We start from the raw sequence: 22,380 nt of genomic DNA on the forward strand, positions 1-22,380 counted from the left end.
CCTTCCTAAAACAGGTTTTCTCACATTTCCAGTTCTAATGAAGGTCATTGACCCTGAAATTTCAATTGTTCCTCCACATATGCTGCCTGTTGATTATTTCAAGCAATTGTTATTATCTTGAATATCTACTGAAATGATGCAATCAAGACACCTCTCAAGATATACGAAGAGAAAGCTATAAGCCATATTTTATGCATATCACCAACCAAATGAATTTTACCAAACCCAAGTATCATGTTTAATGATTGACAGTAAAAATTCAAATGAAAATATACTAGTCACACTTCACAATTTGAACAAAATACCAATTTTTATGTAAATGAGGAATATATTTAAACATACAAATAAACTAGAGAAGGTCAAACTCTGGATTTCTGAGTTTTACAGCAACATGATTAAATAACTAAAAGCAGTACATAGTATTGAGGCTATAAACATTCTGATACTGCTGGTGGTGTAATGGAATCAGCCACGAGAAGGTGAGTGGCCCTAGGTTAGAATCTGGCTGGCTCCTTGCACGCTTTCCATCCATGCTGGGTAGAGCGTCGAGCTAGCAACTTGGCTTCATAAAAGAAAACAGACAAAATGCTAAAAGAAACAGCAAAGTTGCTGCCCGACGCACCACAAGGCACGGAGAGAAATAACAGCAGCAAATATTCTGATAGTTATGATGCAAGGTCAGCTGGATATATTCAACTGAATTTAAATAGATATTATTCACAAGTTTCAGAGTTGCTGCTATTTTAAACTGTTAGATGTTCACGATTCTGGCATTTGAATACTGATTGCAATTTCGGAAACCTACTCACCACTTCACATATGAATAAGACATGTTTTCTGTGATTTAGAAAGTAGATTATAATTTTCTATGTTTCTATGTAAACATTAACATATTTAGCCTGAATTATCCTGTTGTGTACAAAGATTAGCTTTTAACATGATCCATCTAAAACAAAACATGATAATTAGCACGTCTGAGAGTACATTATAGAGAATGATGAACAAATAATTGGTTTTGTGTGAAAGATGGCTTCATTTGATTTATTAATATTCTCAAATGGTTAATCAAGATAGGATGGGCTTAATAGTACATCTTTAGCTCCATTTCTAATTTATTTTCCACAGCATCTCAAAGTAAATTGTTCTCGTCATGTGCACTAAAACACAGAGAAAAACTTTGTTTTGCATACCATCCATATAGATCATTTCATCAGTCATAAAAGCAAGTAAATTACATTTGCTTTAATGTCTCAGCAGAAGCCTGCACTGTAAAGGACGCAATAGCAATCTGCTTTTTCACTTCTTGCCAGGCTTTATATTGGTCTGGAACATATGCTATGTCAAAGAGTGCGTCATAGATTCCTGGAAAGGGTATTCCTGCGTACTTATTGTGGGCACTAGGAGCATAAATGATATGCCTATGAGAGAAAAGAAATGTTTTAAAAAATCAAATGCCACATCTATCAAATAGCATTGTCAGAATTTTACATACATTAGTGGTGCTTAGATAATGTTCCAAGTTAACAGAATTAAACTACCAGAACACAACAACCTGGATTTAAAGTTCACATAAATTAAATCTTTTTAAAAATATACTTGTAGCAACAAAGTTATTGTTGAAAATATCCATACCAACAGCACCAGGTAAAATAAATCCAGACTAAAATAATAATAAGGATATTTAGTAAAATCCAATCAATGGAGCAGAACTAGGACATTATTCCTTGAAAAGCGGAGATGCATTAATGAGAACAATGGAGACCCATGTTTGAACAAAAGAATTAGGAGCAAGAGTAGGTCATTGGAGCTTCAAGCCTTCTCCATCCAAAACAATTGTAAATCTGATCACACCTGGCCTTCCTTTTCCTAATCACTCCACACAAGTCTCACATTTCCTATACTTAGAAATGTAGCCATTATATATTGAATATATTCAATGAACTCAGGCTCTAGCCTTAGTTCTCATATTTGCTGCAAAATGTATTCATGAATTCATTTGCATTTTAGTAAAGCCTATATTTACATCTACTCTTCCAATTGATTTGAGTTACATTTCTAATGTGAACTGATAATTTTGATAATCTTAAATGATAGATTATGAATTTTATATTGTGCTGTTAAATAATAATTGTCAAGTAAAGATCAATCAACTGGTCTATTGAGCTTCTGGTGTAAGAAATGCATCATCTCCCCGCTTTCACCGTTACAGTATTCTAAGAGTGAAAGTACATCTAAATTTCATCATTTGAGCTTACACTATGAGCAATATAGATCAGGGATGAAGACAGTTTGGTTGATCTTGATTTGAGAATTAAGATGTCATTCAGTACCAGGGGATCAGTTCATCATAGTTCATGAGGATTAATGCATACAAAATGCATATCATAAAGGAAAGTCTAAAATGGTGCTGGTGAAGCACAGCTGGTAGCAAACAAAACTAAATTACCGTATTAATCACGCTTTTTATTGGTTACGAACACTGCAATCAATAGCCTGCAACTTCCTTTTCGGATTTGAGCTTTTGAACTGCCCGTACGATCTGGCATTTTTGCAGTGTGAACTGAAGTCTCAAAGGTGCAGGACAGTTGCGGCAGGGCGTATGTAGGCCGAATCGAGATGGTGGGGCCTGGAACTGAGAGCAGGGAATGAGCCAATGTTTGACCATTACCAGAGCAGACTTGGACACGATTTGATACAGCAGAACTGAGTCATGGCAGTGGGGCCCGAGAGTGAGGAAGGACCTGAAGCTTGACCAATTTAAGCACCAGGCCAAATTGGACAGGTTGAATACAGGCTGAAGCAAGGCAACGAGGCCCGAGCCTGAGAGCATATTGAGGCAGCACGGTCTGGGACTGAGAGCAAATAACAACCTGGGGCTTTGTCAATGTAAGGGCCGGGCCAGATTGAGAGGGTCAGGGTGTTCAGCTTGTTACTCCACGAGGTTTACTCATCTCTGCGCTGAGCTGTGGCTGGCAACTAACTCAAGTTGGCTAGTAGAAGTTTGGTTGATCGCTTAGCTTAGCAAAAAAGATTGCAGACATTTTGGCTCTAAGTGAGAAGCCATCAGTGCACAGTTGAAGGCATCATCTCAGAGTGTCGGCGGGAGTGTATTAGCTTGTATCCAAGTTCAATGTCGACAGCAAACCAAACACTTCCAATGGACCTCCCTTGAAACTAACCGATCAGAATTTCTACTGCTAAACTGTATAGCAGTATTTTGAACCAGCCAACCAGATCACAATGTCTAATCAGAATCCATTTGGACCCCAGATGTGTATATAAGCAGTCATTCTAAGGAGACAGCAGACTTAATTGCGCACTGCTGATGGCTTCTCGATCGGAGTCGAAATGTCTGCAAACATTTTGCCAAGCTCAGTGACCAACCAAACTTCCAAATTACTGGTCACTGTCCATGGATGAGTGCAAGCACTGTACATGTTTATCACAATTGACTACTTCTCTTTCTGCTGTGTGTGTCCCATACTCTGGGATTCCTTCCATAAATCTCCCCACCCTCTCTCAGTATTAGGACACAGTTGCAAATTAACTTGAACCAAGCCTTTGATCATCTGCCCTGTCATTTCCTTTCATGCCTAAATGTTATTCACTTTTTATTTGACAATGATCCTGCAAAATACATCAACACTTTTTAACCATATGAAAGGCACTTGAGTTTCTTTTGCTGTTTACAATCCACCCATTTTCCTGCAGCTCTGGTACTGTGTGGAGAGAAAAGGGTGTAAGCTGGAGCTTTATCTCCTTTTGCTCATTTCTGCAGAGGAGAAGTCATGCATTGGTGCTTCTATCATCTTCACTTATCTGGATTGATGATTGGTCATTGGTCAGTGAAGCAAAAAAATGCTGTTTGTGGATATTTCAAGAATATTTGACATAGTTGGAATACAAACATGCGAAAATCTGCAGATGCTGAAAATCCAAAGCAACACAGAAAATGCTGGAGAATTTCAGCAGAGCAGGCAGAATCTATGGAAAAAGAGTAAACAGTCACTGCAAGAGTTCACATTGTATTCCGTATGGGTAACCTCAAACCTGATGGTATGAACATCAATTTCTCGAACATCTGGTTATTGCCCCTCCCTTCAAAATTCCCCATTCCTGATTCCCTCTCTCACCTTATCTTGTTACCTACCCATCACCTCCCTCTGGTGCTCCTCCTCCTTCCCTTCCATGGTCTTCTGTCCCCTTCTATCAGATCCCTCCTTCTCCAGCTCTATCTCTTGCACCAACTTCCCAGCTCTTTACTTCACCCTCTCCCCCTTTCCTGGCTTCACCTATCACCTACCACCTTGTACTGCTTCCTTTCCTCCCCCACCTTCTTACTTTTGGCTTTTCATCTTTGCTTCCAGTTCTGATGAAGGGTCTTGGCCTGAAATGTCAACTGTGTACACTTTTCCACAGATGCTGCCTGGCCTCCTCCAGCATTTTGTGTGTTGCTTTCAAATAGTTGGATTGTTTTGCAGCACCTAAGGGAGTTCCTTAAACTGGGATTAATGAATGAGTTGGGTCCAAGGGTTCAACAGGTGTGATCATAAAACCCGTAAGAGTTCACATAGTTTTTCAATCAATTAACTTAAAAGAACATATTATTAGATTATTCATTTACAGCTAAGCATTCTTCCCCATGTTTGCTCTACACCCAAGTGGACAGATGCATACAGAAATACGAAAACTAACCACATTACATTTCGTAGGCCAGATGAATCATTGCCATCATCATTGGAGTCTGGTGCTCCTTTGTCAGGTCTTTGAGCATGCCTTGATAACAGAGCAGCAGCTTCTGCTTAACAGCCCTACATCCAGTAAGCTACCACTCTCTTCCACAACCTCTTTTGCCTGCTGCTTCCCTAATCCATTTGCCTATATTTTCTTTATCCTATAAGGAACGGAAGGGCAATTACCAGATGTTCGAGAGATCGCTGTTCATGCCATCAGGTTGGAAGCTACTCAAATGGAATACAAGGTGAACTTTTGTGGTGACTGTTTACTCTTTTCCATAGGTGCTGCCTGCTCTACTGAACTCTGCTATGAGGGGATGACCTCAATGATTCCTATTGAATGGTGAAAGACCTTGCTAGAGTGGATGTGGAGAGCATTTTTCCAATGCTGGGAGAGTCTAAAACCAGAGGACACAGCCTCAGAATAGAGGGGAGTCCTTTTAGAACGGAGATGAGGAAGAACTTCTTTAGCCAGAGAGTGGTGAATCTGTGGAATTCTTTGCCATAGGCAGTTGTAGAGGCCAAGTCTTTATGTATGTTTAAGGCAGAGGTTGATAGATTCTTGATAGGTCAAGACAAGAAGGGATTTAGGGAGAAGGCAGGAGATTGGGGCTGAGGGGAAAATTGGATCAGCCATGATAAAATGACAGAACAGACTTGATGGGCAATGACCTAATTCTCCTCCTATATCTTGTGGTCTATTCTTGGTTAATGTACAAGGGTATGAAAAACTCGTGCTCCAGAAATAGCTATGAATCCAAAGTTCCAGTATTGTTACCTCTCACAATTTGCAAGATTGTTCAGATATTCAAGAGCAATACAATTCAAATTGGCCATTATTGCCCAGTAAATCTAGTCAGCAGGTGTTCCTATCAATCTAATCATCAGCTTGATGTTTAATCAGTTTGTCAGGGCCTTGGTCCAAACACAGATCAAGGAGTTGAACCTTAGAAGTGAAGTGAAGTGAAGTGACAATGACAGCCCGTAACATCAAATGTGACCAGAAGAGGCATCAGAGAGCCTGCAAATTCATCCTATACAATCTACTTCTTCTCCTGTCCCCTCTACTCTTTTTGCTTTGACTTCCTTATTTACTCAGGAAGTGGAAGTGGTTTGGGTGGAGAACATAAAATTGGGCTTGGAATATTTTACTGAGGAATATGGTGCGAAGAGCTGGCTGGCAGTAGAGGTCACACTTTAGAAATACAGCAGCTTCCACTAATAAGTCACAAACAAGGGGAGAGAAGGAAAAAAGGGGGCGGTATGAGTTGCATAGAAATTTCTTAATGAGAATCTGTAATTTGTCACTTTGTGAATCTGTGGAATTCTCTGCCCTGGGGGTGAAGGAGATCAGATCATTGGATATTTTTAAGGCAGAAATATTTGAAAGACTGAGGAATTGAAAGTTATTGGGAACCGGTACAGAAAAAAAAGAGTTGAGGCCAGCATAGATTAGCCTTGATCATATTGAATGTCAGGCAGGCTTGAGGACCATTTGTCTCCATTTTCTTGTGTTCTATTTAAATATACATATTATATAAAACTAACATTTTTTAAATCAATTAATTTAAACAGGCAGATTTTTGTTCTGGACTGGCTGGCTATTGCATCTTCCTGTGTCCTTGTCTCACATTTTTCAGTAACTCTCAGTAACACTAAAACCCAAGCCAGCTACAGAGCATTGACAATATTGTATCGGCTACCAAACTTGAGATGGAGAAGGATTATTATTCACAGCAAACAGCTGACCACAGCTGTGCTTAGTTCTGGTCACCTCACTACAGGAAGGACGTGGAAACCATAGAAAGGGTGCAGTGAGATTTACAAGGATGTTGCCTGGATTGGGGAGCATACCTTATAAGGTTGAGTGAACTCGGCATTTTCTCCTTGGAGCGGTGGAGGATGAGAGGTGACCTGATAGAGGTGTATAAGATAATGAGAGACATTGATCATGTAAATAGTCAGAGGCTTTTGCCCAGGGCTGAAATAGCTAACACGAGAGGGCACAGTTTTAAGGTGCTTGGAAGTAGGTACAAAGGAGATGTCAGTGGTGAGTCTGTGGAATGGGCTGCTGGCAACGGTGATGGAAGCGGATACGATAGGGTCTTTTAAGAGACTCTTGGATAGGTACATGGAGCTTAGAAAAATAGAGGGCTATAGGTAACACAAGGTAATTTCTAAAGTACATGTTCGGCACAGCATTGTGGGCTGAGTGGCCTGTATTGTGCTGTGGGTTTTCTATATTTCTACAAACTCAGTTTGTTCAGAAAATTGAGTCTGCTCAAAGAACAGAGGAAACAAACAGCAGCAATATTTCCAGGGATCCAGGAATTACTCCATAAAAGTAGAGTAGTTATTGAATGTACATCAAATGAGTGTGATAAAAAGAACCAGATAATGGGGCCATCATTCAAGGCTCACAGTTCTTACCTGTAGAAGGGTCTCCCTGGTAATCCCAGAGGATGAATGAAGGATCTCTCCAATAGCATCAACTGGTCATTTAACATTCGTGCCACAAGGGGGCTGTTAAAGACATTCACAAAGTGACAAATTATAATCTTTAAGAAAACTTAATTCGTCTCAATTTTTTAAAATAATAATTTTAGTACATTTCAGGATAAATTAGAAGGCCACTCAACCCATTGTGTCTATGCTGACTTTCTGATAAATCTAAATTCCCCACTTATGGGTTAAGAACATCTCTGAGCAGCTGCCAGAGGTAGCTGTGCATGTTGGTACAAATGACATGGGTAGAACAAGAGATAAAATCCAGCAGAATGAATATACAGAGTTAGATAAGAAACTAAAATGCAGGATCTCGAGAGTGGTGATCACCGGATTACTCACGGTGCTATGGCTAGTTAGTTCAGGAATAGAAGGACAGGCCAAGTGAATGTGTGACTGAAGAGCTGGTGAAAGGGGCAGGGATTCAGGTTCTCAGATCATTGGGAACTCTTCTGGGGTAGAAGTGACCTGTTCAACAGGGATGAATTGTACTTGAAAAGAAGGGGGAACCAATATCTTTTGCTACCAGAGTGAGTTTATACTAGATTGGCAGGTGAGTGGGACTCAAAAGAGTGGAGTCAGTGAGAAACTGAAGGTTGTAAACCTGGCAATCAGGATAGCCATGCTTACAATAAAAGCACATAGGACCTCTGCTTTAAATTACACCTATGTGGATGCTGTTGTGGAACAATTCTCACTTCAAGGTCTAGACTCCAGAACCTATCTGAAATGATCAATAACACAGGAGATTCTGCAGATGCTGGAAATCCAGAGATGAAGGAACTCAGCAGGTCAGGCAGCATCTATGGAAATGAATAAACAGTTGATGCTTCAGGCCGAGACCATTCATCAGGGCAATCATTAAAAATGGTCAATAAATTGTTGTTCATACTCTTATTTTCCTTTCAGTAATTAGCCCTCACCTTCATTCATCAGGCCTGATTAAATTCAAACATTTGCTTTTATTCTCTCTTCATATCTATGAATTCATACATTCCACAGTTGCAGGTTCAGCTCATGGAACTCCACAGACAGTGGGCCAATACTGAACTGTGCATTTATTTTTAGCTTTATGTAGGCTATCACGCAATGAAAACAGTGTAAGATCTCACTCCAATTTGTCCACTAATTCACAATGGATGACAGCCAGTGACGAACAGAATCCAGGGTTTGCCTTATTGAAGAATAGGGGCATAAAGAAAATGTGGTAAGAGATGGAACAATAACAGAGAAAGGGGATAAAAGATAACTTGAACTTCAGTTTCATTCATTCTGTTTTAAAACTCACTTGCTAGCGTCAATCATTTTTAATCGTTCATGAAACTCCATGGCAACACGTGTAAAATTAAGTGCAGCAGAGAACAATGAGTCTGAAATATAATTGCAAATAAATTAATTTCAGGGAATGCACTTTTAATTAAATGAAACTTATTACTTTAAAACTTTACCCTCATTGAAAATAGAAGTAAATCACTTTCATTGTTGCGAATGTCTCTGTTAAACTCTACACATAAAATTGAGTTTAACTTTAACATAGATTCAAACTTGCATAATTATAAGATGGAGCAAAGAGATAGAATAATATGTTTTGTTGTTTTAACATCTCTGGCAGGAAAGCTTGAAGTAACCAGACCCTATATTAGTAAAACAAATGTTAGTTTTCAGTGCCACAAAAGTTGTTTGACAATAATTACAATTCAGTGCCTTTCAGAATTTACTTGTCCATTAAACTGTGTTCCTGTGTAATTTATTACTGGACCTCATTTCTGCAACTTTATACATATCCAAGTATTTCAATTCCCAAGTCTCTTGGCAGCCAGGACAGTAAATTTCTGTTTTCATGTTTATCAATGCATGTAATATTAATAGCATTCACTGTTCTATATACATTGAAACAATGGTGAGGGTCAATAGCCAGAATATTTTAATATCAAAACGGTTCATGTTTCAGGGCAATAATCTTGCATGATTTGAAAAGTCAACTCTTGATCTTCTCTCTCCATAGAAGCTACCCAGCTGTTAAGTATGCTTAACATTTTCTTCTTTTAATGTCCATTTGATTTACTGCCGAGCATTTAAGTGGTTAGGTTTTAATTGACTGGAAATAAAATAGCAGAGATTCAATCAAACAAACAGCTTCCTCCCAAGCTACAATCTTTCTGGAATTCTGTAATTAAACATTGCCAATATCTTTGGGGTGGAGGTATAATTTATAATGATATAGAGTAGGGTAATAATTCAATATCTTAAATTATCATAAAGTGGCAATGTCCTACTATTGCCTTAGGTGGATGCTCTGCGGTCATCTTTCAGACAGATCAAAGGAGAAATTCAGAATAGGTCAGCATAAAAACATGTTTTGACTGTGCTTACCTTGATACAGTTACCCATTTTATTCCCTTGACAAGCAGAGAATGCAACCAGTGGCTAATACAGTACTTGTGTATGGGTTTAGTAATGGTAGCCAAGAGGCAAATTTCTCTGGAGCTGTTAAGCTATTTTGTCCTTAGGTATCATTAGCAATGAATAAATGTCAGCTCAGTGAAAATAACTTTGATTGTAATTCATGCATTAATGATTTACAACATAATTCACTGCATATCAACTATTAAAAGCATTAAGGAACAGTTTAACAGGTGTGTTAAGTGACAAAATGACATGCAAATAATCATTATTAACGATCCAAACTACAATCATCAGTAGGCTACCAATAACTCAGTGCTTCAATTTCCAAAGAATAACATAACGTATACAACGTTGAACATTGAAAATGCCTTGCGTATAGAGTCAAATATGTAGGAAAATTAGATTTATTGTACTTGGGACAGGAACTGCACAAAATCCATTAACTGAAATAATTAACATCAGTGATAAACTGTTAGAAAAGTGGGTTATGATGAAAGAAAAAATGGCTGGAGTTGCTTAGCACTTCAGTGCAAGGGAGTTTATTAGTATCTCAAAAATCAAACTTTAAAAAATTGTGCAAATTAGTGAAAGTAGTGAGAAGAAAAATGCCAATATTTACAAAAAGATATCTACAAAAAAAAACCAATAATAGCTCTGTACTTATTCTTATCCAGTGTGAACTTGCAGCCCCATCTCTCTCTCTCGTGAGGGTGATGAGATTCTTATATTCGGCACTAGGACATACCAACAAAGTTAACTTAAGACTACACATGAATTAGAATATGATGCACCCCACAATGTAGTTACAATCATATTACAAACTAAACAGAATTATCTACCTTAAATACAGTATACAAGTAACATGTACACATCTACACATTCCCATTACTAAAGAAATGGAATATCCACCGTGTAATGTGGTTTAGGACCCAGCAGATGCCACGGGACTGATGAGCGACAGAACAGCAGAATGCTCAACGTAATCGCACACTCAACAGTCAAGTACAAACAAAGAATGAAATTAAAATCTTTGGTGTCTGACTCTGAATACATGTAGCAATACAGAGAGAAAATAATGGGTTAATTAAGAGAATAAACTGGGTAAGACACTGAAGCGTGTACACTCACTGCAACGACAACAGCATGACAAGGCAATGTTTGCATGTGACTGAATGCACGTGTAAGGAGTGCATTTACAGAGTACTCTCCATCATACAAACATACAAGATTCAATGTGCATTTATTATCAAAGAATTGTATAAATTATACAACCTTGAGATTTTAAAAACGCAAACCCGAGGAAATCTGCAGATGCTGGAATTTCAGGCACCATACATCAAAGTTGCTGGTGAATGCAGCAGGCCAGGCAGCATCTCTAGGAAGAGGTACAGTCGACATTTTGGGCCGAGACCCTTCGTCAGGACTAACTGAAAGAAGAGCTAGTAAGAGATTTGAAAGTGGGAGGGGGAGGGGGAGATCCAAAATGATAGGAGAAGGCAGGAGGGGGAGGGATGGAACCAAGAGCTGGACAGTTGATTGGCAAAAGGGATACGAGAGGATCATGGGATGGGAGGCCTAGGGAGAAAGAAAGGGGGGGGAAAGCCCAGAGGATGGGCAATAACGGATGGGGTCCCACGATCCTCTCATATCCCTTCTGCCAATCAACTGTCCAGCTCTTGGCTCCATCCCTCCCCCTTTTGTCTTCTCCTATCATTTTGGATCTCCCCCTCCCGCTCCCACTTTCAAATCTTTTACTAGCTCTTCTTTCAGTTAGTCCTGATGAAGGGTCTCGGCCCGAAACGTCGACTGTACCTCTTCCTATAGATGCTGCCCAACCTTGAGATTTGTTTGCCCTACAGGCAGTCGCACAGCAAGGAACTTGAAATAATACCAACCCCTAGTGCCCACAGAGAAAGAGAAAAAAAAACAAATCACACAAGCAATAGAAGCAACAATAGCATTCCGAACCGTATTGAGACCTTAGATCCAAATCTTCGGAGCAGCTTGGAGCAGGCCCAAAGCCTCTGTATTCAGTTCATCATGTTAATGGGGCAAGTCGCCACAAAGTTCGTAGACATGATGTACAGCAGCCAGGGGCAGTGTCATGGAGAGAGGAGCCCCCTGACTATCTGGGCTGGTGTTTAAATTGTCCAAACCTCTCACTAGGACCTGGGCCCCAGCACGGCAAATTGCTCCGGCTAGATTCGTTGCCAGAGAAGCTATTCTCAACCTCTCCATTTCAGCTTAGCACTTAAAGCGATCCAAATTCATACAACACTCAATACCATGGCTTTCCAGTCTATCCAGGCCAGTGTTTAGATTGTCAAACAGTGTATTGCCCAGCGATTCACTTCAGACCTGGATTTCACTGCCAAAAAAGCCATTCTCGACCTCACCAAATTGGCTTAGTACTTAGAGAGATCCACGCTCGCACCCAGGTAAGTTGTATGGCTATCGGAACTCCTCAGTCTTTTCTTCTCCCCTCCGATTCATCCTCTCCAACCAGCGTGGCTCCAATTCAGAGTAGTCGGCCCTCCTTATCCTAAAAAGTAGTTACGTGGTCAAAGTAATTCCTCAAAGGCCAACAGGGAGCATAAAGTGCTCTCTCTCACTGAGAAATTAGAAATATTAGATCTTTTGAAAAGTGGCATGTCGCATTCCGAAGTGAGCCGTAAGGTCGGTAAGAACAAATCCAGCATTCGTACAATAAAGCAGGAAGCAGCTGAAATTCGTGCAAGTGTTAGTGCTAGAGATGGCTGGCTATGTAAAGCACTATAGCCTCAAGAACTTAAAGATCACGGGAGAATCAGGATCGGCTTTTCCAGAAGAGCTACAGTGGTTGCGTCTGTACTGAACATGTACAGACTTCTTTTTCTTGTCATTATTCCCTAAACAATACAGTATAACAACTATTTACATAACATTTATATTGTATTAGGTATTATAAGTTAACGGAACAGAAACACTGAGGGTGGCAGGTCCTGTGCTGCCCTGGGTTCTAAAGTCCACCCGCACTGAGACAGGTTAAATAAGGGACCTGAGCATCCAAGTTTTTTGGTATCCACGGGGGGTCTCAGAACCAATTCCTCGCGGATAAGGAGGGCTGACTGTACGTCGATTTTGCAGCACAGCAGCAGGGCACATCTCTTGCCCTCACCTGCCTCTTCATTGTTTGCAGTGATAGTTTACCACAATTTACTTCAAAAAAAGTGTTAGTAATAATGCTTTTAATCAAATTCCTTTGCTTTCGAACCACAAGTAAGCCGTCACAGGTCTTCGGTAACGCCAGCTTAAACTGTAAGTCAAACCACATACAGTCAAACACACCACATATTATAGCAGCTTGGGCAATTCAAATTTGCCCTTTCAGAATTTACAAATAACTATCAAAATGTCTGGAATAAGAAATAAGAATTTACTCAAATGAAATTTATATGAAAAATGTAAATCAGCCATTTCTTTTGAACTTGCAGACGAGGCAGCACCTCATAACACAAAACCATGATATGGATCATTTCCTAGGAGTGTCACTCTCCTGCAACAAGGGTTGTCTATACTCACCGAAGACAACTTGATACTTGTCAAGGTGCATTTGATTCTGCTTTGCTTGCTCATAAATTACTTTTGCATATTCATTCAAAGCTTCAGCATAATCCCTGCAGTCAAAAGGTATGATGGTAGAGTCCGCTATCTCATAAACTAATCCTCCTCTTATCTGGGCCACTGTAAGCAGTTTTCTAAAGGATGGGTCATAGAACTTTTCCACCAACTCAAATGTTTCATACACAGTATGATACATTGGGTAGTTGCTGTATTTGTCAATTTTCTGTAAAAGACAAGAATATCCAAGTCTATTAACTAATGTTAGTGACAGCAAAGTTCATTATGAAAGACATTTGCCAGGAATTCATCAATTCACACTTACAAAGTTTTGTGACAAATAAATACAGAAAATGTTGCAATCGTGCAGGAGCACCTACAAGGAGTGAAAGACCAACTTACTGTCTCAGGACCATTTTATATCTGCTAAAGATCAGCAAAAATTGATTCATTTTTTTCTTTTCTCCCCCTTCTGTAAATTGGTGGTTAAACGTGTAACACCTGGGGAAAGGTCTTTCTGTAGAAGCAGTGTTTGGGTTATGGTTAGAAATAACGGGTGCTTTGGAATGTGAACTGGGTCCTTTGTTCGGTGGGAGATGAAGTGGGAAGACACTGGAGAGAACTAGTCGCAGGATTCGACCGGGTGGGGGACCATGATTTGATGGAGCAAGGTGCTGTAGTCAACTGAGCAAAGGTGAACATGAATTTTGGGAAGAGTTGAGCTCCAACTTGTGCACTTTTGACTGTTTAATTATAAGGGGCCATTTTTTGTTTTTTTCTTTCTTTTCTTTACTAACCCTTTAGTCAAGTTAAGATTCTTAAATATAATTTCTTTAACCGTATGCAGTGTGTTGTCTGTTATTTCTTGGCACTGAGTTGTAATAGGGTAGCAAATTACACAGCATCCACACAAACCGAGCTTTGGGGTGAGAGAGCCCAGCCGTTTCAATCTCACGGGTCAAGTGAGACTGGAGTTGTAATATTGATGTGACTCAGTCACCGCTGTAGATTAAACGACCATGTCTATTCACCAGACTTCCATTTTTTACTTTTCCCCCACGTCCTGACATCATACGCACTCTGACGCTACGAATACTCACACAATACATTAAATCCCCCTTCTCAAAATTTTTTTTTTTTTTTTACAACACTGTGAATTACCAAAACAATGCCTCTAGGTATGTCCTTCTTACAGTGCAACAACCATGACATAAACTAAAAAAATCTTACTTTGTACTGTATTCTGCAATGTATCTTACAATACTAACAGCAGTGTATTTTCTTTTACTAACATAGACTAATAAACCTTTTATTTCACACCTTGGAACTTATGACATGTGTGACTTTGCCTCAAACTGTGACAGCCTGTATGCATGTCTAGTCTCTGTATCTAGCTGGAAGCTTGACTTGTCTCCCGACCGTGTGTGATACAACTGTGACTGTGCTTGTCCTTCATCAGGGTCAGTCTCTCGAGTGACCTCTGTGTCTTTGCAGTCTGCATCACTCTTGGTGTCGTTTGTTTCTATGTCTGTATCTGTGGAAATGTCCTGTGCATCTGTACCTGGAAACTCCCTCTCGCCTGTCTTCAGCAGATGCTTCCTGTTCCCCCTGTAGACTCTTCCATCCGGCGTGCGAACTATGAAGGACCTTGGTTGCTGATGTCTGTTCACAACCACAGCTGGTTGCCAAGTGTCTCCTCTCTGTATTCTGACATTTTCACCTGTATGCAGATCTGGCAATCGTCTTGTATGTCTGTCATAGTAGCTCTTTTGCTTTATTTGCTTGTACTTCTGCTTGTCATGTACTTGAGCATTACCTTCAGGGGTCAGTAGAGTTGCGGATGTGGCAGCTTGGACTTCAGACGATGTCCCATCAACAGCTGCACAGGAGAGAACCCCACACCCTCAATCGGTGTGTTGCGGTATTCAAGCAGAGCAATGTAAGGGTCACCGTTGCTGCTATGTGCCTTCTTGAGCATGTTCTTGACAGTTTGTACAGTTCTCTCTGCTTGTCCATTAGACTGAGCGTGCCCTGGACTGGAAGTAACATGTTGAAATTCCCAGCTTTCTGAGAACCCTCCGAACTCACCACTGGCATATTGTGGACCACCGTCACTAACGACAATATCTGGTATACCCTGTCTTGCGAATGTCGACTTCATTGCGGTAATGACATCTCGACTGGACATGTTACTTAACTTGGTGATCTCCGGATATTTTGAATAGTAGTCCACACAAAGCAGATATTCTGTACTATTGTAGTGAAAGAGATCTGTGCCAATCTTCTCCCATGGTCTTCCTGGTAGTGGGTGGGGAAGCAGAGGCTCTCTTGGATTGTTGTTTTTGTTTTCATTACAGACAGCACACTGAGACACAATGTCTTCTATCTGACTTGACATGCCTGGCCAATAGAGAATGTCCCTCGCTCTTTCTTTACATTTCACTATCCCCAGGTGTGACTCATGAATTCTGTTGAGCATTTCCTGTCTCATTTGGTTTGGTACGATGTGTTTTGCCGTTTTGAACATTAGTCCTGATGAATAGCTGATTTCCTCTTTAAATGTCCAGTATTTCTGCATTTCCTTTGGAACATCTTTTCTTTCTGTTGGCCATCCATTGATGGTAATGTCTCTTAGCATTTGCACTTCAGGATCATCTGCAGTTGCTTTCCTGAACACGTTCAACTTCTCCTCAGATGGGTAGCTGAGGTGTAACCCAGTTGACCTCCAGCTCTCTTCCTAGCAACTCTTCCTTTTGCTCTTTGAGGTAAGCATGGCTCAAAGCATCAGCCATGTACAGTTCTTTTCCAGGCTTATAGGTGACTGTGAGAGTGTACCTCTGTAGCCTGCGAAGCATCCTTTGCAGCCTCATAGGAGCTTGGTGCAGTGGCTTTTTAAAGATGCTCTCAAGTGGTTTGTGATCACTCTCAACCTGGATTTCTTTGCCATATACATATTGGTGGAACTTCTCACACCCATAAACTATGGCAAGTAATTCCTTCTCGATTTGAGCATATCGGCGTTGACAGTCCATAAGTGCTCGTGATCCATACGCCACAGGCCTCCCATCCTGCAGTATAACAGCTCCTATTCCCTCCGAACTGGCATCCACAGACATCATCACCGGTTTATTGACATCATAGAACTTGAGTGCTGGTGCATTGGTAATCAACTGCTTCAATGTGTCAAAACTTTTCTTTTGTTTGTCTTTCCAATGCCATTCAGTGTTGCTCTCCAGTAGCTTTTGGAGTGGAGCGCTGACCTCTGATAAGTTGGGAATGAATTTGGCAAGATACTGTATCATGCCCATGAACCTCAATAGTTCTTGCTTGTCTTTGGGTGGTGGTAGCTGTACCACAGCTCTGACCTTTTCATCATCTGGCTTTAGCCCATCAGCACTAAGTACATGACCTATGTATTTGATCTCTGTAGTTCTGATCTTACATTTACTTTTGTTCAGTTTTAGGTTGTACTCGCGTGCTCTCTCCAGGAGCTTCCTCAGTCTCTGATCATGTTCCTCAATTGTGTCACCCCATATCAGCAAATGATCAATGATGTTGACCACCCCATCCAGGCCTTCAATCATTTGTGCCACGGATCTCTGGAATACCTCTGATGCAGAGGAAATCCCAAAGGGTAGACACAGGAAACGCTATCTCCCTATGGGCGTGTTGAAAGTGCATAATTTGGAACTTTCTTCATCCAGCTTGATCTGCCAGAAACCTTGATTTGCGTCTAATACTGAAAAGTATTTTGCATTAAGGCATGCGGGAGACAACCTCTTCAACTGTGAGCAGCGGATAGTGCTCTCTTTTGATGGCTTGGTTGAGATCTTGTGGATCCATGCAAATCCTCATCTTTTTTTCTGTGACCACTGTCACCATACTATTCACCCAGTCGGTCGGTTCTATTTGTTTTGTTATGACTCCCATCTGTTCCATTCTGTGTAGCTCCTCCACTACTCGATCCCCGAGAGCTACTGGAATCTTTCTCGGGACATGCACGACTGGTGCAATAGTTGGATCAATCTGAATATGGTGCTTCCCTGGTAAACATCCTAATCCATAAAACAAGTCATCAAAGTCTTTGAGAATGTCATTTTCTTTTTCAACACCATAGATTCGCTTCACCAGGCCTATCTTTGTGCATGTTGCTTTGCCCAGTATTGCTGGAACATATTGCTGTACTATTTCAAACTCGATCTTGTATTTTTGACCTTTGTACACATAGGTGAGTGCTTTTTTGCCCAGTGGCGCCATCTTGTGGTTGACATATGCAACAAGCTTGCAGGTGGATTTTTCCAGTCTTCCTCTGATGTCCAGTGAGTTGAATGTTTCTGCTGACATTACATTGCACTTTGCCCCAGTGTCAAGCTTAAATGTCACTTTCCTGTTAATTATCAGATCTCGAGTCCAATCATCTTCATCTTCCATCTCTGCATTGTCAATATTCTTGATGCATACCTCCTGTTCCACTTCAACTGTGCCAATGAACATGTCACTGTTGCCCTCACTCTGTTCCACACATGTATTTTCCTTGCGTGCTCCTTCGATTTGCACATCTTTGCAAAGTGATTTCTTTTCTGGCATAACTTGCATGTCTGACCAAAGGCTGGACATTTTCTGTATCCATGTTTATAACCACATCTGTTTCAGTTAACTTCCTTTTGATCATCCTGTGGAGCTGGCTTTGTCCTACTCTAGTCAGTTTTCACAGTTTTTATTTTGTGCACTTCAGTCTCTTCATTGAGCACTTTAACCTGACTTGACGTGATCTCGCTGGCACGGCAAACGTCAATCGCCCTTTCTAATGTAAGATCCGCCTCTCTCAATAGCCTGCCTCCCACTTGATCATCTTGTATGCCGCATACAATCCTGTCACATATTAAAGAGTCATGCAGTTGTCCGAACTCTCAGTCTTTTGCCTTGTTCTTCAAATCTGTTACATAGGTGTCTATGGTCTCTATTGGTCCTTGAGCCCTCGTGAAAGACCTGAGTCGGATGTACAGTAGGTTTTTTCCTCGGTTCGCAGTAATCTTGAAACTTTTTCTTCAACACTTCAATTTTATCTTGCTCATCATCTTGGAAGACAAACGTGTTGCAAACCTTTATTGTCTCTTCTCCCGCCACATGCAGAAACATAGCACATTGCACTTTCTCCGTCTTTTCAGCTACGCCGTTAGCAGTGCAAAACAGCTCAAACTTCTGGATCCATATTTTCCAGTTCTCAGCAAGATTACCTTGTAGGGTTAAACTTGACGGTAGCTGTAACATCTTTTACATGTCTTCTCTTCCTTGTTTTTCCCACGTTTACTTCTGACACCATGTAATATTGCTGTGACTCGGACACCGCTGTAGATTGACCAACCACTTTTATTCAGACTTCCATTTTTATACTTCTCTGCAACGTCCCGACATCATATGCACTCTGACGCTACGAATACTCACACAATACATTACAGGAGTGTGTATTCTCTAGACTTACACAGCCAAGGAAACCAGCAGGGTTTCAAATGACTAGCACAGAAAGTGATGAAAATGAAAAGACAGAGGTGAGAAATAGAAGATGTAAAATGGTGCATGGCAGAATGGATATCAAATAAAACTAAACAGCAAGTGGGCTCCAGTGGATCAGGATTATGAACTAAAAAATTGCAGCAACACAAGGAATGGAAACCACTCAGTAATAAATGGAAACCCATCATGAGGAGCACTTTACAACCAAATTTATCCCCATACTCAGCTATCCTGAACTATAAATGTAAATTATCAAATTATGGATGAAGGCTGCACCTTTCCCAGTTGATTGTATCAGAAAACTAAATTAGCTGGTCAATTTTTGTCCATATAATGGTTTGCACAGGGCAGAAACACTGTCACTGTGTTCCTTTAATCATCCATTTAAAATAAATCGGTGGAAAGTCATCTGGTGTGGGTCTCTGTAATAAAGGCCAGGATTTCAAAATGAAAGCAAATTCCGCTGGCATTTCTTTGACCAAAAAAGTGTTGCTGAAAATCAAGGGATGCTCTGCTATACTCCACACCTCAATGGAGGAGGATCAGGAATCAGTGATACCCAAACATGAAGCTCAGTGCAACGGGCAGTGCAGATGGAGCCCAGGATATAAATTTCACAGGCCATATTGCAAAATCGAAGTATAAATTTTATTTTTAGAAAATACATTCAAAATAACAACTTCTATCTAACTATTCTGTTACCTCAGAGAAGAATAGTAAAAGCACTGCCACCCTGACCAGGCTCAAGACCAAATATATATGAAAGATCAAAAGATCTGGCCTTGCTAGACAACAAAAAAAAAATGCTGGAACCACTCAACGGGCCAGGCAAAGGGAAAGAGAAACAGTGTTAATATTTCAGGTCAAAGACCCTTTGTCAGAACTGGAAAAATAAGAAAGCTGGCTTGTTTTATCATGTCAAGAGAATGGGGAAGAGACAGAAAGGGCAAAGGGAATATCAGTGACAGGGCAAGGTCGGAATGGATGAAGAGGTGGGAAGTTATTGGGAAAAAATTCAGGTAACTTGGACTCTTTGCATGAAAACTGACTGGATTTGAAAAAGGCAGCGCCCATCATTAAGGCCCCCCACCACCCAGGCAGGACATGCCCTCTTCTCATTGTTACCATCAGGAAGGAGGTACAGAAGCCTGAAGGTACACACTTAGCAATTCAGGAACCGCTTCTTCCCCTTCGCCATCCGATTCCTAAATGATAATTGAACCTGTGAACACTACTTCACTACTCTCCCCCCACCCCCGTTTTTTGGTCTACTTTAACTTAAATACACTTTTACTGTAATTCAGTTCTTTTCTATACTTATGTATTGCATTGTACTGCCAGACATCCCACCCTGCAAAAACTCATTTCAGGGAGGTAGCACCATCAATTTGCAGGAGAGGTGGGATGTCTGCAATAGAGTAGCTCCTTAGCAGCTGGCCAGCTAGTTTAAATAACGTTAGCTATGCTAATGAACGAATGACACCTGTTAAACTCACCTCAACACGTCTTTTACAGTCTTAACCCACCATGGGCAATAGAAAAATCCCTGTTGCAAACAGTGCAGCGAGCAACACTGTCATTATCTTGACCCCTATTAGGCAGGGGTACACTTTAGTGTAGTCTGGGGTGACGTACGTGTTATATTTTTTTTTGGAACACTCTGCCATGGCGCGCTCTCGCTCGCGCTGTCTCTCTCTCGTGGTCGCTCGCGTGCTCTCAAGCACTCTCACTTGCTTTCTCTCTCGCTTGCTCTCTCTCGGTCTCTCTCTCGCTCTCTCTTGCGCGCGCGCTCTCGCACTCTCTCTTGCTTTCTCTCGCTCGCTCTCAAAAAAAATTGATTTCCGTGATATTGTATATAATTTGCAGGCATCAGGGAGCCACTATTGATATGCAGGAGACTTCCGGAACTTCCGGGAGAGATGGGATGTCTGTACTGCTGCTGCAAAGTTGGCAAAGTTAACAAATTTCACAACCTATGCCGGTGATATTAAATCTGGTTCTGTTTGCATGTAATACAGACTTGGTTTTCTTTCTGCTAACATACCCTGACCTGCTGGGCATTTCTTACATCTCTAAACTCCATACTTTTGCTTGTGTATTCAATCTCTCGAGGTGCCCTCATCAACTAGCAGATTCATCAACAGCCTTTCATCATGATATCCCTAGCCACACTCAATTATAGATATTCCCCATCTTATGCATCCCTCAGCTATACTCTCTGCAACTTGAAACCAACCAAATATGGGTTAGATTCTGGTATCAAAGTTGACCAAATCATTAGGCTCGCATTGGCCTCAATCAGGTTTCATATTCGTAATTGAACAGATTTTCACTATGGACCACATATTAAACACTCATGTAAAACAGAATAAAACTCTGTCTGTATTTCACATACTCACTCTGTTTTTTGTGTATCGCACACGCCCAGCTGTAATGCCAAGTCGGTGAAAGAAAGCTTCAAAGTCACTGCCTGATCCTAGTTTTCTTATCCTATGCATGTTAACAAATTAGAACTGTAACATGAATAAACACATCTTACAAGAACTCCATTAAAAATGCCCCAGTTTGCAACATATTTAGTGCAAAATTCATATGCTATATTCTACAACTTTCTAGTAGGAAACTCTCTTGTGAACCAAATATTGAATCAACCTCACTTCAGTCTGTGATACTTTATCTCACTAATTAAACTAATGAACGAGATATTTAAAAGGAGAAAATACATTGTTTTTAAGGCAAATCATGGTACAGTGTAGAAATATCAAGTTCCATCAACGATTTTATTGATTACACATCTTGTTAGCTTTTGATTAAGAGAGTTCATTAACAGTAACTGACAAAGTGAAAACTGTTGTGGAAGATAGAAGCTAATTAATTATTGCATCCTTCTGTTTAAACAAAGTATAAATCAAAATATCCAGGTTAAATCACTCCCAGTTACTTTTAGCAGTGTGTTCGCCAAGCTCAACCAGCAGGAGAGTTAACCAATCATTTCCATTCTGGCCAGGAGCTATAATGTCACTAGCAGCGCTAATCCACACAGGCAATAGAGAAACAAAAAATCTTCTCCCAAAGGAAGATACACACCTGAAACTGGTCTACCTTTTCCCCTCTTGACTTCATCTATTGCCTAGCAGCCTGATTCACCCCTCCCTTTCACCTACTGGCTATCCTCCCTCTATGTTCTCAGTCCTGACATAGGGTCTGGACCCAAAATGGTGATCATCCCCTTGCCTATAACAGCTGCTAGACTCAAATTCATCTAGCAGTTTGTTTTTTCCCTTGCTCCAAATTCCAGCATCTCTCGTGTCTCCAAATTAGATTCAGCATGAAAGGGGGTTTAAAGTAACAGGCTAACAATGATTGAATGTTTACAAAGTGTAAAATATAGCAAAGTTACTGGGTACAGTACATAAAGAAGTTCTAAAATAAACAACATTGTGTTGTAATGTGCAGGTAGTTATCCTGTGGGGGGCTTAGGAAGCACTTTCCATTCATACTTCTCAGCTCTAGGATATTCTGCTACAGTACAACAGTGCTCTTGGAGATATCGAATGTAAAGCTGCCACAGCTGCAGGTGAAGAATAAAGTTAGAACTGCAAGAGTAATATTTTTAAAG

At 40.6% G+C, this 22,380-nt stretch overlaps 1 protein-coding gene across 1 annotated transcript in view; it reads right to left on the reverse strand.

Moving 5' to 3' along the window:
• Positions 1-232: 232 nt before the first annotated feature.
• The window catches only part of naalad2 (N-acetylated alpha-linked acidic dipeptidase 2), a 106,951-nt gene continuing 84,803 nt past the window's right edge, over positions 233-22,380 (reverse strand). The window contains exons 15-19 of the mRNA XM_063052836.1: positions 21,161-21,251; positions 13,209-13,473; positions 8,530-8,611; positions 7,167-7,259; positions 233-1,418 (exon numbers count right to left, since the gene is read on the reverse strand). Of these exons, the coding sequence (XP_062908906.1) occupies positions 1,232-1,418; positions 7,167-7,259; positions 8,530-8,611; positions 13,209-13,473; positions 21,161-21,251 (718 nt within the window). The 3' untranslated portion in view covers positions 233-1,231. The remainder of the gene's footprint in view (positions 1,419-7,166; positions 7,260-8,529; positions 8,612-13,208; positions 13,474-21,160; positions 21,252-22,380) is intronic.

This window comes from Mobula hypostoma, chromosome 7 (assembly GCF_963921235.1).
Source record: "Mobula hypostoma chromosome 7, sMobHyp1.1, whole genome shotgun sequence".
Lineage (NCBI taxonomy): Eukaryota > Metazoa > Chordata > Chondrichthyes > Myliobatiformes > Myliobatidae > Mobula > Mobula hypostoma.